The 16224-nt window shown below is 46.7% G+C and overlaps 1 protein-coding gene across 2 annotated transcripts in view; it reads right to left on the bottom strand.

The window, feature by feature from the left end:
• btbd8 (BTB domain containing 8) overlaps positions 1-6917 on the bottom strand; it is a 143695-nt gene extending 136778 nt beyond the window's left edge. The window contains exons 1-2 of one of the 2 annotated variants that reach the window (XM_072510481.1): positions 6620-6917; positions 4068-4261 (exon numbers count right to left, since the gene is read on the bottom strand). In XM_072510481.1, coding sequence (XP_072366582.1) covers positions 4068-4204 — 137 coding nt within the window. In that variant the 5' untranslated portion in view covers positions 4205-4261; positions 6620-6917. Of the gene's footprint in view, positions 1-4067; positions 4262-5951; positions 6222-6619 lie in introns of those variants that run through there. The other variant, XM_072510482.1, reaches the window with a different exon arrangement.
• Positions 6918-16224: the final 9307 nt, after the last annotated feature.

The following is a 16224-nucleotide window of genomic DNA, read 5'->3' as shown; positions in this document are numbered from 1 at the left end:
GTGGTATTCCGCAGGGATCAGTGCTGGGACCTCTGTTGTTTGTAGTATATATAAATGATCTGGAGAAAAATGTAGTTGGTCTGGTTAGTAAGTTTGCGGATGACACGGAGATTTTCGGAGTTGCTGATAGTGCCGAGGATCGTCAAAGAATACAACAGGATTATAGATAGATTGGAGACTTGGGCACAGAAATGTTCCGGACAAATGTGAGGATCAAATCTAGGTATCAATTATACTGTAAATGGTAGAATCCTTAGGAACATTAACCTAGCGGGGTCTGGGAGTACAGGTCCACAGTTCCCTAAAACTGGCAACACAGGTGGCCAAGGTGATTAAGGCGGCGTATGACATGCTTGCCTTCATCAGCCTGGGCATTGACTACAGGAGTTGGGAAATCATGTTGCAGCTATAATAAAATCTTGGTTAGACTGCATTTGGAGTATTGCTTGCAGTCATGATCACCATATTATCAGAAGGGCGTGGAAGCTTTGGAGAGAGTGAAAAGAAGGTTCACCAGGATGTTGGCTATGAGGAGAGGTTGAATAAATTTGGATTGTTGTTGGAAAGACAGAGACTGAGGGGAGACCTGATAGAGGTCTACAAAATTCTGAGAGGCATAGATAGGGTGGATAGTCAGAGGCTTTTTCCAAGCGTGGAAGTGTCAATTACAAGGGGGCACAGGTTCAAGGTGAGATGGGCAAAGTGTAAGGGAGGGGTAAGTTTTTCACGCAAAGAGTGGTGGGTGCTGGAACGTACTGACAGAGGATGCGATGGAAGAAGACACAGTAAGAAACATTTAAGAGGCACCTGGATGGGTACATGAACAGGGAGGAAATAGAGGGATACGGACCAAGTAAGGGCAGAAGGTTTTTTTAATTTAAAAGTTAGGGCATCATGATCGGCACAGGCTTGGAGGGCCGGAGTTCTGTTGCTGTGCTGTACTTTTCTTTGTTCTTTAAGGTTCACAGCAAAGGATATGCTCGATACTCACTGCTTCCAAAACAACAGATCAGTTCTTTTACCAGCAACAAGCTGCTGGTTTTGATAGATCTTCAACTTACACCTATAGACAGCAGTGAGAAAAAAGCTCCCTTCACTTCAATATTCAATCACCTCTGGAAGGTTCTCTCAGAAGCCTCACCTAGTAGGAACCAATCACTGACTGTTTGTCAGACAGAATAGTGTCCCTGGCCAACCCACTGGTTGCCAGTTAACCAATCAAATCGATTCCCTCCAAAACCAGTTCCTCCCATCTACTTGGCGCAGTAGAGTCCGGCTTCTCCTTCTCCCAAACACAAAGCCTGAGAATACAATATCGCAGCAAGCAGGTTGTTATAAACTTTGAGTCTTCTGCTTTCTTCTCCCTACTTATAAACAGGAAGGATCTTGCGTTTGTTCAGAATGTCCCCCCCTTTTTTGCACACAACCAACATATTTCAGGCATCTAAGCAAATATGTAGAATTATCTTTAGGAGGATTGGGGGGGGGGGGGGGGACATAAGTTCTTTTTATAATAGACTCAAAATACATACTTCTCCGAGAAAATAAATCTCCTACTACCATTCATCTTAATTCAGCCTATTCTTTTTGACCTGATTAAATGCAGTAGCGTAAAGGGAGGTAAAGCTAAGTATAAATAGAAAATCTACACAAACCGTTCTCATCCATGATCACATTCGCATGTGCCCCTAAAAAAATATCTAGCTCCCGGATTAAGTGTCACTTCCAGAACAGACCAATCTTGACACCAAGGGACCAAGTCTCGCCATCTCCCTCCCATTGCTCGACAACCAGACTTTAAACAGGTTAGGGGGAGGGAGAAAAAAAAACAACAGCTATGCCCAAGACAACCACAGAACCTCATTCAAATCTCTTTCGAGTCGTTCTCGTCAAACTCGGCTGGGATAAACTTCAAATATAGTTTTCCAATATTATAATTTCCTAATAATGTTTAATTGAGAAAAATCACTCAAGACTTTTACTGAACCAATTCAAAGATTAATATTTAAATTATAAAAGACACTCGTCTAACTTAACTGTCTAACTTAACCGCAACACTATAGGAAATTACTTTTGCAGGTAACACATTCCATTTGAACCAGTGAAGTTTCCTTTGCTGTCAGCAAAGTTCCAAGTGCACTTGCTCCAAATAATTTCCACTTAAGACATCACTGCAATCGATTTCCTTTTCCCCAGACACATTTCATCCTGTCTCCATTAACACAAAATGCTCTGTATATAAAATGCAACACAACATGCATAGTTTTGACTATTTGATTCGAGCCAATTGTTTGAATTTTTAAAAAACTGTAACATGGAACTAACATTTTCTGCCACCTCAAATTTACTCCCCTCAAGTCCTAGTTTTACAGGACCTTCGACCCATCTGGTCTGTGCCGGCCATCAAGCACACATCTACTCTAATCCCAATTTCCAGCACTTTGACTGTAACCTTGTATGCTAAAGTGTTTCAAGTGCTCATCTAAATGATTCTTACATGTTGCGAGAGTTCCAGTCTCTACCGCCTTTTCAGGCAGTCAGTTCCAGGTTCCAACCACCCGCTGAACGAAACGGTTTTTCTCCTCTGCACCCCCTCTAGTGCAGCACCGTATCTAGTGCAATCACTTCCATCCTATAGCGTGGCGACCAGAACTGCACACAGCACTCCAGCTGTGGCCTAACCAGTGTTTTATACAGCTTCGTCCTAACCTCCGTGCTCTTATATCCTATGCCACTGCTGATAAAGTATCCCATATGCCTTCTTAACCACCTTATCTACCCGTCCTGCTGTTTTCAGGGATCTATGGACATGCACACCAAGGTTCCTTTAATCCTCTATACTTTCTCGGGTCCTACCATTCATTGTATATTCTTAGTTATCAACGTGCTTTGGCTCCATCAGTGCCAGAACCCCATGCAAGCCTAGATAATGTCTACCTGCTAAATAACTGGAAGACATCATGGCAGAGCCCACCCACACCCGCCCATCCGGGCTCAACGGATGCCATTTAGAGCAGAAATTCTGCCAGATTTGCCCTTTCCTTAACCAAAAGCCATCAAAGCCAATTGTGGTCCTGCTGCAATCCAATGAAAATTAACTAATTCAGCATAAAATGCGGCTATATATTTTTGGCTTTTTAAACTATAAGTGAGAGGTATATCTAGCCTCATGTTTTCCTGTCTATCGTTTAACTGAGCTAGTGGTCCAGTACGGAACAGCCTGAATGTGCAGTCAAAACCACATCGTCCTCTAGCTCTGGGCTAACATCCATTCGCTGGAGGCTGATCTTTCAAATCTCATTTTACCACCTTCTCTTCTAGTAGTCTTCAAAAGCCAACCCTATTTCCAGGTCTGCCCCTCCATCTTAATCTTACCCATTTCTTCTGTTGCATCCCTCCCTGTATAGTCAAGAGCAACTTCTACATGACAGATGCTGGGGTGGGATGAAGCGGTAGGCTTATTTCAGGTTGACAGTACTCAATTCCCTTTTTAAAAATAACAAAATCCATTACAGGGCAAGAACGAAAAAACATCAAGGGAGGAGGCAAATAAAGAGGAAGACCAAACACACTGCAGTCGGAGACTGGAGAAAGTGAAGTCAAAAGACTGGAGAGGAGCAGGGAGAGAGGCCCAGAACAAACACGGCTGAGATATTAGGAGGACTGAGAATGGGCCAGGATGCCAACATATTGTCCAGGGTGGGTCACTGGAGAAATGAGAAGCTCGCTCTCTCAGCTATACCACCCCTGTTAAGGGGAAGTCAATTGCAGTACTTCCATATTATTGTACTCCTCCTGTTTACAAGTATTAGACAGATTATAGTCTACATTCTGCTACTTAAAGGCCCAAGAAAAAATGGGGAAGGTAAGTGCACAAAAGTCTTAGGTACACAAAATATCTTGCCATGCTTATGTTTGTCTAAGTGACTTCAAGCTAATTTATTACATGTGAAACAAAACAGGGCCACTATACCCTGTAAATGATGAAAGAACTGCAATGACAAGAATATTTATCAAATAAAAAAAACTTTCTTTTCATTAAACATTATGGGAAGAAATTTTCATACCCAAGAAGATCCTGGTTTAACTGTTGAGCCAGTGTTTCTTTCAATATTTGTCTTTCATTTTTTACTCTCTCTTGGAAACCATCAGTGCCTTCCAGATGTGGTACTCTTTGTACAATTCCTCCGTTCCATGTTGCCATTTTTAGTGTCCTTTATCTTGTTGGTGTTTCTTCTTACTCATCTCAGAAGAAAACAATCTAGTAAAAAAAAAAACAATGAAGTTCCAACAGCCACAATTCAGATTGTCCTGTTAGGCCAGGATACCTGGATTACTGACCCTGCCTGCTCCAGTCCCAGATGCCTCGAACTTTCAACTACCTGTCACCCATTTTCCAAAACAGGTAACCAGGGAGTTGAATTTCTACCTCAACATGTGTTAACGTTAGTATCCTTTGGAGTCATTAATGTAGAGTTATAAATGGCATTGCAATCATTTAAAATAGATATGAAATCTATCAGTAGCTGCATTTCAATCTCAGATCCCACTATTTCTAATTCACATCACAAAGCAACACTGTGACGCAATTACAATAAATTACTTTCTAAACCTTGCACTATTCCACAATGGACTTTTGCTGGTTGACACACGGCAGTTATTTCAATTTAACAAACTGTTGCATTTACTCTCGATTGTCTATTTAAATTAATTTTAAATAGTTGATAAGTTAATGCAGGATGCATAAACATCCAACTTAAAGGAAATAAATAACTTGTATCACAGGCTTGCAAGACATCTGAAAGCACTCAACAAATTTGAAGTGTAGCCCATAGTTGGTGCTGTAACATAGGAAAGCAATGAGATAAACAACCAGATCATCGGTTTTGCTGCTTTTCCTGGCCAGCAACAAAAATAGCCCTGCTCCTTTTTAAATAGTGTCATAGGATCTTTTACTTCTACTGAGCAGCCAAGGCCTCGATTGAATATTTGACCCAAAAGTCAACACCTCCATCAGAGCCGTTCTTCCTCTGTACTGCACTTTTATGCACTCAAGTCCTGGGACCAGGACTTGAACTCTCAATCTTCTGAACGAGGAAAGAGTGCTATCACACAGACACACTACCACCTTTTCAGAGTGCAACTCACTGCATGTTATTTATTCTGTTTTAGGTTACATGGCAACATCAACTGTGTACCACACGAGTGCTTTGGGATATCCGTTGGGTTGTGATACAAGTTAATTTTTTTCCTTCATATTGTGGGATTTAAAAGTATTACAAAGTAGCACATTTACAAAAACTGTCAGTATAGTACGGATAAGTGAAATTGGGCAGGATTAGTATTAATTAAACTCTACACCCTCAAAATAAAGATACTGTGATGTGGAGATGCCGGCGTTGGACTGGGGTGAGCACAGTAAGACGTCTTACACCAGGTTAAAGTCCAACAGGTTTGTTTCGATGTCACTAGCTTTCGGAGCACTGCTCCTTCCTCAGGTGAATGAAGAGGGTTTAATGGAGTCATCAACCATAAGAATGAAGCTCAACTGGCTTTTAGCATCTAGACTGTATACTGAATGCTTGGATTTAAATCTGCACAAATTGTGCTCATTCTTGAAACTATATTCACTTGTTAATATTAACTATCTGTTTCGAGTTTACAACTCTTAATCCAACAAGGGATTAAAGTAAAAATGTAAATAACACAGATGTGCAGTTAAGTCTAATGTAATTTATTTTTCTGCAAATTGCTTGTACTAGTGTTTTTTTTCCTGTTCAAAGCTATTAGCTTCATAAATTCAATTCTCAGGACAGCAATATATCTTGTTCCTTTATGGAATATCAGTTGTCACTGGCAAGTTCAACATTTTTTGCGCATCTCTAATTGCCCTTGAACCATGTGTCTCACTCAGCCATTTCACAACCCCATTGCTGTGAATCTGCACTCACATGTAGGTCAAACCAGGTAAGGATGGCAGGTCTCCTTTCGCAAAAAGCAACATTAGCAAAACAGATGGGTTTTTACAACAATTGACAATAGTTTTACAGTCACTATTACTGAGACTAACTTTCAATTCCAGTTTTTTTTCAAATTCAATTGAATTTAAATTCCACCAGCTCCCCCAGCAGGATTTGGATTAGGCTCTGGATTATTGGTTCAGTGACATTATCACTGCACTGCCATCTCCCACCATTATCCAAGTGGCCGCAAAAAATATTTCTGTAACAGAGTGCCCACCTTTAAATTATAAATCAATGGGAATATTAACTTGGGAGCAAATTGCAAAGCGTTGCCATCGAATATACAAAAAATACAGGTGAAAATATGCAATGCACTCTTTCCTTTACACAGTGCACTGAACAGCAGCACAACGTGACCCCCCCCCCCCCCCCCCCCCCCCCTCTCCTCTACCCAGCTTCAAACACCTCAGGAGCGGCAATCCCTGTAGCTGCTTAACGTGAGTGACCCACTTCTTGAGAATACATCTGTCCCAACATTGCAATCTGCATCACAGAAAATGCTGGGGGTGGAGGGAGGTGAAAGAGATAAAGGGGGAGGGGGTGGGGTAAGGTGGGTGGGCAAGTGGAGGATCTCTCATCCTAACAGTTCACATTACCTCCGGCCGAATTCACTGGGGTGTCAGCGAAATGTTAAAAGCTCTTCGGCTCGCAGGGACGGACAAGCGCCCACGGTTACAACGGCGGGCTTAGGCCAAGCCACGCCGGGGAAACTCTTGGGGAGAGCGTCCGGCGAGCCGCTCAAATGAGGAGGGGGGTCAGCTCTCTCTAACTCTCCTTAAAAAACAAAGGCACCGGGAAAAGGTGGCTTTGGAAAGTGCAATCCCGGGAGGCAGTGAGGAGAGGAGCCTCCTGGCAGCTGAGGGCGGCGCGCTACGTGTTGTATTGGGGGGGGGGGGGGGGGGTGGAGGAAGCGCTGGGCTGAGGCGGCCCTTTAAAGGCGGCGGTGAGGTGCCGGCACTCCCGCTCTCTGCTCGCGCTCTCTTTCTCTCTGCCGTTGCTAGGCACCGCTTGGCGACGAACCCCGACGTCACAATGGGGCCCTTCCCTCGCCCCACTCTCATTGGAGCACGCCGCGTGCCACGTGCCGTCAGCTGTCCAATCCGCATCGGCCGCCCTCCTCTGCCCAGGTGTGCTCTCTCCAAGCCCACCTCACCTGTCTCTGAAACCACACAAAGGGGGAAGAGTGCGAAGAGTGGACAAGAACGACGTTTATTCAGCCTAACAGCAGTATTTACACATCTCAGAGTTCTCACTCCTGTGTGACCTGTTATATTAATGATGGGTTAATGGTGGTTAACTCAGCCCAGTCAGCACTGGGGAACAATTTATTCCCAGCTGGGTGAGTCACATGCAGGTTTGTAACACTTCCACCCACCCCACCCGAAAGTCCGAAAACACACTCAAAAATGACCACGGGGAGGACAAAAAATGAGGACAAAAAAAATCCGATACAACAAAGCCGCAATGGCCAGATGACAACATCAAAGAAAAAGCGTTTCAGGCTCAACAAAGCGCCACAAATAACGGGGGGAACAGGATGGACGTTTTCTTTGCTGCTGTCATCTGGCCATTGCGGGTTTGTACACCCCGCCAAACATTACATCCAGCCCAACACCACTACCAACTACACAAAGGGCGAAGACGTTAATAGCCGAGTCTGGGGACGGCGCCTGACCCATCGACCCAAGGTCTTATCGGCACCGCGTAACTTTCAGCCACAAGGGGACCAGGTGTAGCATCAGACAACGCCCAACGCCACACCCATATACCCCCAAAACGCTCGCCACAGCGTCAACATACAAAAAAGAGGAATTAACCACGCCCACTAAACGCTTAAGGAGCTGTCGTCCCATAAAGTATTCAGTACCGATTCAATTAGGCACATCATACAAAAAAACACAGTCCGCGCACCCCAACAGTGTCATAGATTATAGAATTTACAGTGCAGAAGGAGGCCATTCAGCCCATCGCATCTGCACTGGCTCTTGGAAAGAGCACCCTACCCAAGGTGAACACCTCCACCCTATCCCCATAACCCAGTAACCCCGCCCAACACTAAGAGCAATTTTGGACACTAAGGGCAATTTATCATGGCCAATCCACCTAACCTGCACATCTTTGGACTGTGGGAGGAAACCGGAGCACCCGGAGGAAACCCACGCACACACGGAGAGGATGTGCAGACTCCGCACAGACAGTGACCCAAGCCGGAATCGAACCTGGGACCCTGGAGCTGTGAAGCAATTGTGCTATCCACAATGCTACCGTGCTGCCCCCACAGGCACGAAACAAAGAGTGGGCACAGTAGCAAAGTTCACAGCGCCAGGGTCCCAGGTTCGATTCCCAGTTTGGGCTACTGTCTGTGCGGAGTCTGCATGTTCTCCCTGTGTCTGCGTGGGCTTCCTCAGTCCGATATCCTCCCACAAGTCCCGCAAGACATGCTTGTCAGGTGAATTGGACACTCTGAATTCTCCCTCAGTGTACCCGAACTGCGTCGTAGTGTGGCGACTAGGGGATTTTCACAGTAACTTCATTGTAGTGTTAATGTAAGCCTACTTGTGACACTAATAAAGATTATTATAAAAAACCTGCAGCCATGCAGCAATATCAGTACTCATGTAAAATACCGCTGTAGTCCACCTTGTAGTCCCAACCATCATGGAACAGTCTGTCAAAATCAACGGCGCACTCACACATCCTAACAACAGTCCAAAAGGGCACCACACAACTCCAATAAGGACTCCCCAGTAAACCATTCTGCTGTAGCAAACCAGCATCATGAAAAAAACGCAAATGGAAAACGGACAAAAATGTTGGGTGACCATCGCCAGAGGTCGTCCTGATGACCACCTCTGGTACTACCGGATAGATCAGACCCCAGAACTCTCCCAGCAAACGCGCTCCACAAGCCGCATGATTCCGCCCGCCTGCCGTTTCAATACAGGTTTCAAAAGAGGGTCACACAGCAACAAAACGTTTGTACCTCAATCCACACTCTTAAAAAAAAATTGGGGGGAAGGCAGCCAACAGCTCCAATTCATCCTCGTTGCCAATCTAGTAAACAACAAGAGTCTGAAGAGTTCACAAAAAAGGCATTTATTCAGAATAACAGCAGTATTTACACAGGATCCGGTTTTGCATCTCAGGGTCCTCACTCGATTCTGTCAGCTTTCAGCATCTGCAGTTTCTTTTTGCTTTTGTACCCGTGCCTAACGCACCAGGTTTAAGGTAATTGGCAAAATAAACAGAGGCATAACCTAAGGATTTAATTTTACACAGGGTGTGGTTAGGATCAGGCATGCATTGCCTAAGAGTGTGGTGAGGGCAAGTTCAATCAGGACTTTCAAAAGGGAATTGGATAATAATCTCAAGAGAAAAAGGAATTGCAGGGTGATGGGGACAAGACAGGGGTTGTATGTTCACTAGATCTCATAAAGAAATTCTAAGGATGCAATTCTCTGGCCTCATTATGCTCTCGCTCAAGTGAAACGAGGCCAGTGAATATCAGGAGAGGCAAAAAACGAGAACCACGCCAAGTGCCAAACAGTTTGCGATGCAACCAACCCACTCCCGTAGGCGAAATCGGTATCTCGTCATAGCGTGGCAAGATACCAATTATCACCACTTAAGCTCTATTTCCATACAATTAACGAGAACCACCCCATATCCAACAGCTTCTCATCTTTCAGCGGCATCCCCAGCAAGTGGTCACACTGGTGCCAATTAGTACACTTTTTTAAAAACGTGAACTTGGTGGAAGGATTTCCATGGGGAGCCGAGGAGGGGAGTAGCCATCTTTGCTCACAGGCAAAGAGCCCGAGGGTGCTGGGTTTGCTCGGTGAGGGGTGGGGGACCCTTGGCTGGGGGTGAAGAACCTCCATAGGGGTGGGCCGCGATGGGAGGGTGAGGGTGTGTGCTGGGGGAGGGCAACTAGGGGGCAATCGCTCAAGGCACCACCATGCCAATCCCTGGATCATGTGTTCCTGGGGCAATCATTGTCCCTGTCCCAATGACACCCATAACCCCCACCGACCGACGAGGCCTCCGGCCGTGTGGCTGAAGGCTATCGCTAATAGAGAACTGGTAATTGTGGTTAAGTGAGTACTTCACACAACCCAAGTGGATTCCCGTGGGTGGGAGTGCCATGTAGTATGTGGGGGCCATTGCCTAGCAACCAGTCACACCTTGATGCCTGGACACTGTTCTTGAACACGGTGGCAGGCAACACCACACACGCAACAGCCAACATTCGAACACCCAGGGGATGGGACACACCTCCGGGTGCATGTCCATGGCTGGAGGGTGGGTGGGTGCCACGGGTATGGGGAGATGCCTGGAGAGATGCGCCAAGGGTTCGGAGGTCAGCCCGCATTGTGGAAAAAGGTGACAAAGTCATCATACTGGTTGTGCACAATGGTGTTTATTGAGTTTGACAATTCCCTACCCTCCCGATGGTGCTACCTCTCCCCCACCTCCAGCCCCCTCACCCCATACCTACTCCCCCCCCCCACCCCTACCCCACCACCCCCACCCCCACTTGCCCTCAGTGATCCTTCATACGCTTTGTCCGTCTAACTCTACCACTACGTCTTGGTTTTTCCGCAGATGTACATCTGAGGTGGAGGCAACCAGCTGCTTACATTGTTCGTGGCCTTCGATGCCCCTGGCGGGTGTCCTCTGGTGGCTCTGGGGCTTGTCGGCACAGCCATATCACCCTGTCCTGTGTGCTGACTGTGAGACGTGGCTTCATCAGAGGGGTGGAACCCGGGGGAGCTGATGGCCACCATCCCCATTCCATGGGACGAGTCTGGGTTGGCACTCAGCACCCTTTCCCCCAGATGGTGCCCATCAGGCCGTGGGGTTCAACTAGGGATGGAGGGACAGCTGGTTCGTGCCACAGCTGCCCCTACATCATGTGGCTCTGCCTGCCCTGGCAGATTCCTATGGTCTGTACCATCGTGTCGAAGCCCTCAGTGATGCTCCTCAGTGACTGGGACATGCTGTGCAGTGCCTGGGCAATGCCCTCCTGTGACTGGGACAAGCTCCGCAGCACCTCGGCCATTCCCATCTGAGAGCAGGACATGTCCTGCAGAACCTCATCAAGGTCAGCCTGGTATTGGGTGACACACATTCTGTCGAGACTCTCAGCCATGGCTGTCACCAACTGCGACACCCTGGACACCTTTACTAATGGTGCCAATGTCGTGCATCAGGCTCTCCACTGTGGTTGCCACCCTGCCAGTGTTGGCCTCTGTGCCACTCTTTGCTGGCGACACCTCCTGTGCCCATAGCCTCTGGGACTCCTTCAAACAGCTATGGATCTGCGGGAGTGATGATGACAACTCCCTTTGAAGGTCCTAACGTCTCCATCAGCTCCAGATAACAGGCTCAGCATTAGGCTGGGACCCAGCTGGGTCCTGGGATCCAGCAGTCCTCTGACTGCTGTCTTGCCTGGGGGTTCCTGCCTCCACCTGATGTATATCACCAGCAGTGTGGTGCTCACCAGATTGTGCCCCTGAAGCCTGAGCACTAACATTTCCCACTGAGGTGTGTGTATCTGCGCTGGTGGAGGGTGGGGGTGAAAGCTGTGCAGCGACTATTATGGTGGTATCCCCAAAGCTCTCCACAGAGCTGGTCTCCTGGAGGCTGTAGAGGGTGCCGTTCGGGATGGGCCAGCACATCGGCTGGTGGATCTTCGGGAGAATGGACATGTGGTCAGTGGGAGGAATGGGTGAGTCAGTAAGGCAATAACAATGATTGAGAGATCCCCCGGTTGGAGCCCGATGGTTCCTCACCTCTGCGGTGTCCGCCAGCCTCCGCGTGGGTGGCCGCTCTGCCCTCGGCCACACCGGTCACCTCCAGAACACATTCCTCAAAGGTGGTGAGAATTCGTAGATCTGGCACACCACTGCGACGATTATGGGAGAGCTTTTCCTGAGGTGACATAGAGAGGGCATCATTAGCCACACGCGTGGTTCACAGTGGTGGGAGGGGTGATGTGAAGGGAGGGTTGGTGGGGTTGAAGGGGGAAGGGGGTGGAGGGAGGTCAGGGATTGCACGGAGAGTTAGGGGATGGATGCTCCCTTGGGGACGGACAGATCTCGGGGTGGGGGGGAGGCATTGGTGTCTACTCACTTGTGCTGTGCCGTCGAATCAGTTGGCAACCTTCATTTGCGGCGAGAAGCCCGTGATGCCTCGTTAAGTGGCTCAATTAACGTTGAATAGCGTTGCTGGCCTCACTGGGCAGAGCAGGGAAGCTTGCGGTAATTCCCGTTCGCTACAATTATTAGAAATCTTTCCAAAGAATTGCACCCATGTCTTGTAGGTTGAATAATAGGTGTTTATTGATAACACAAATCTATGTACATAGCTTGGGCTACACCCTGTATCTGTGAGCTAACTCTATGCTTGTTTCTACCCCAGTCTCTGTCCAGTCCACTGACCTTAGTCTCAGGTCATGTGCCTCTGTGCATCACACTGTGGACACTACTGTTTCCCAGTCCCACATTAACCCTTTGTTATAACCTGCCTGCTTACCACTGGCTGGGGACTAATGGCAATCCCACAATCCTTTGGGAGTATGAGCTTCCCCAATGAGGGGGAGGAGGGGAAATCATTAGCAGATTCCCTGCAGAAATAAAGCTGGCCAGTTTGGAACCAGCTAGAGAGGAATGAGCAGTAAGGGCGTTGTTGCTGCTGTTGTATATATATGTTATTGTAAATAAATGTTAATTCTTTCTATCCTTCAACTCATGCTGGATTCTTCGTGGCCCTCACAAAACCCTTGCTCTGCCAGATATTCTTATACTACAGGGATGTAGGACACTCTTGCAGAATGCTGGCACGGACATTACATTAGCACAACCTTGGCCTTTATTGCAAGGGGGACTGGAGTACAAGAATAAACTAAACTCGTACACTGTTTTTGTGAAATCACATCTAGAGTATTGTGTGCAGTTTTGGTCTCCACATTAAGGAAGAATATACTTGCATTGGAGGCAGTACAGCTAAAGTTCATTAAAGTAGTCCCTGGGATAGTCCTATTATGAGAGGCTGAGTAAATTAGGCTCAAATTCTCTGAAGTTTAGAAGAATGAGAGGCGATCTAACTGAACCTACAAAGTTCTCAAGGTGCTTGACAATGTGGATGCTGAGAGAATGTTTCAACTGGTTCAGGAATCCAAAACATTGGGGCACAATTTCAGGATAGGGGCTGATCACTTAGGACTGAGATGAGGAGAAATTACTTCACTCAATGGGTTGTAAGTCTTTGGAATTCTTTATTCCAGATCATTAAGGCTGTGATTTTTGGTCTCTCGGAATTAGGGGATATGGGGAATATTGAGTTGAAGCCCAAGACCATATTGAATTGAAGCCATGATCATATTGATTGGTGGAGCAGGCTCAGTGGGCCACCTGATCTACTCCTGCTCCTATTCCTTGTGTTCTTGTGACAGGCAGAATGGCCTTCTTCTCTACTGTAACCATTCTATAATTATGGAGATGACTAAACCGTCCCCCGAGCCTGCCTTGCAACTCACGGGGATCTTAACTGATCCGTCTTGCCGTAATTCTTGACCCCTGTAATTATCTGAAAATGGACATTTGTTTGCAACATTTTATTAAAAAATCCAATGTTAACAAGTGGAACCCACAACCAAAAAAACCAGCAGAAGATAAGGAATGATACATTTTTGGTACGTTTCGTGTTACTAGTATACAGCTGCTGCCAATGATGAGCTGGGAACAGGGTACTTGAATTTGACCATGAGTTTGGAAGATGAAGGCACATTTTAAGAAAAATAATTGCCCATGTCTTTGCAGAACAGTACTGTATAATTAAATACAGTATAATTAAAAAATAAAAACAGAAATTTCTGAAACGCTCAGCAGATCAAGAAGAATCCTGGAGAGAGAAACGTAGTTAACATTTCAGACCATTAGTCTTTCATCGGTACAGTTGGGTATTTTTAGCATTTTCTAATTTTATTCAGATTTCGAACATTTGCTGTATTTTTATTTCATTTCACTGGATAATTTTTAGTCTGTTTCTCCCCCCTGCCCCCTCTCCTCGCTGTTGGCTCATGTTTAGTAACGCGGCAGGGAGAACAGTAGCCCTCCAAGCCCAATTGTATCTCTTTTCTTTTCTTTTATAAATTTAATGTACCCAATTCATTTTTTTTTACAATTAAGGGTCAATTTAGTGTGGCCGATCCACCTAGCCTGCACATTTTTGGGTTGTGGGGGCGAAACCCACGCAAACATGGGGAGAATGTGCAAACTCCACAAGGACAGTGACCCAGAGCCGGGATCGAACCTGGGACCTCGGCGCCGTGAGGCTGCAGGGCTAACCCACTGCGCCACCGTGCTGCCCCATCTCTTTGCTTTAAGGAAAATTTTATTGAGGCATTTATAATTTTAACAATTTTAAACATCAAATTTCAACAGAGCCAAAGACACAATAATATAACCAACAGACCCTCCTGACACAAACCCCAGCCAACATGGCTTACACAAACAATGCCACCTTCCCCAGCCACCCCTCTGTTCGTTCTCCTATCCTTACTCATCTCTCCCATGCCTCCCCTTTCCTCCCCCCTTATCAGCCCCCTGCTGACAGCGTAATCTTCCTCGAAGAAGTCGATGAATGGCTGCCACTTCTAAGCAAACCCCTGCAACAAACCCCTCAAGGCGAATTAAATTTTTTTGAGTCGGAGAAACCCCGCCATGTCGCTAACCCACACCCCCGACTTCGGGGGCTCCAAGTCCCACCACCTTAGTAAGATCCGTCTCCGGACCACCAGGGAGGCAAAGGCCAGGACATCGGCCTCTCTCACCCCCTGGGCTCCCGGGTCTTCCGACACACCAAAGATTGCCACCTCTGGACTTGGAACCACCCTCACTTTTAAGACCTCTGACATGATGTCAAAAAACCCCTGTCAGAAACTCCTCAGCCTCGGACACGCCCAAAACATATGGACGTGGTTCGCAGGACCCTCCCGCACAATGCCCACACCTATCCTCCACCCCCTCAAAGAACCTGCTCATCCGGGCCACAGTCATGTGCGCCCTGTGGACCACCTTGAATTGTATCAGGCTGAGCCTGGCACACAACGAGGACGCACTGACTCTCCTCAGGGCCTCCTCCCATAACCCGGCCTCCAACTCCCCACCCAGCTCTTCCTCCCACTTTCCAATTGTGAGGCTACTGACCCTACAGCCTAAGGCCTCGATTTTTCTCCTCCCTCACCTGCCCAACCAATTTTCAACAAATCCAGGTTGGAGATAGAAAGCAAGTCCAGGATAAGCTTCACCGTGATCCTGCAATTTTCCGTTGACTAGTTCGTTGGGCGGGAGTAATTGATATGTGCTCATATGTGGTGAGCACATAGCAAAGAGATAAAATTGGCATTCTTGGAATGCTCAATAATAAAGTCTGCCTAATATCCAGTTTTCAAAGATGGGGCGGAGAAGGCAGAAACTGAATATAAGCGGTCTCAGAGGGAAATCATGCACTGCCCCCTTCAACCAATTTCAAACCAGAAATATTTTTTGATTGTGGCAGATGCCTGGTTGGAGCAACATTCCAAACAATAATGGTTGTCAACCCCTGTAAATGATCTGCAGAGTAGAACTACAGCCAGGGGACCAAGGGGCACACCAGAGTGAATGGATGCTCTGTACTGCCAGGGTTGGATACTATTTGGTGCAGGTGGGGTGCGGGATTCCTTGGCCCGAATATCAGCAAGGGGGAGGCGATGGAAAATGGTAATGTCACCAGACTAGTAAACCACAGGCTGAGGCTAATACACTGGAAACACAGGTTAGAATCACACCCCTGCTGGTGGAACTTAAATTCAATTAATAAATCTGAAATTAAAAGCTACTCTTACTAATTGTGACCATGAGTGTCGTAAAAACGTACCTGGTTCATTAATATCATTTAGGAAATTACATTTGTGACTACACATATGACCCTAGATGCACAACAATGTGCCTGACTCTTACATGCCCTCTGAAATGTACTAGCAAGCCACTTAGATATATCAAACTGCTGCAAAGCCTACAAAAGGGAATGGAATCAGATGAACCGCTCTGCATCAACCTAAGAAATGGAAACAACAACAGCACGCCCAACCCAGGGCTGTTTGCATGCCACACACCATAAACAGCAAGTGATAGACAGAGCCAAGCAAGTCCAT

Source organism: Scyliorhinus torazame, chromosome 7 (assembly GCF_047496885.1).
Source record: "Scyliorhinus torazame isolate Kashiwa2021f chromosome 7, sScyTor2.1, whole genome shotgun sequence".
NCBI classification, from domain to species: domain Eukaryota; kingdom Metazoa; phylum Chordata; class Chondrichthyes; order Carcharhiniformes; family Scyliorhinidae; genus Scyliorhinus; species Scyliorhinus torazame.
This window is presented reverse-complemented; position numbering and strand designations above follow the sequence as displayed.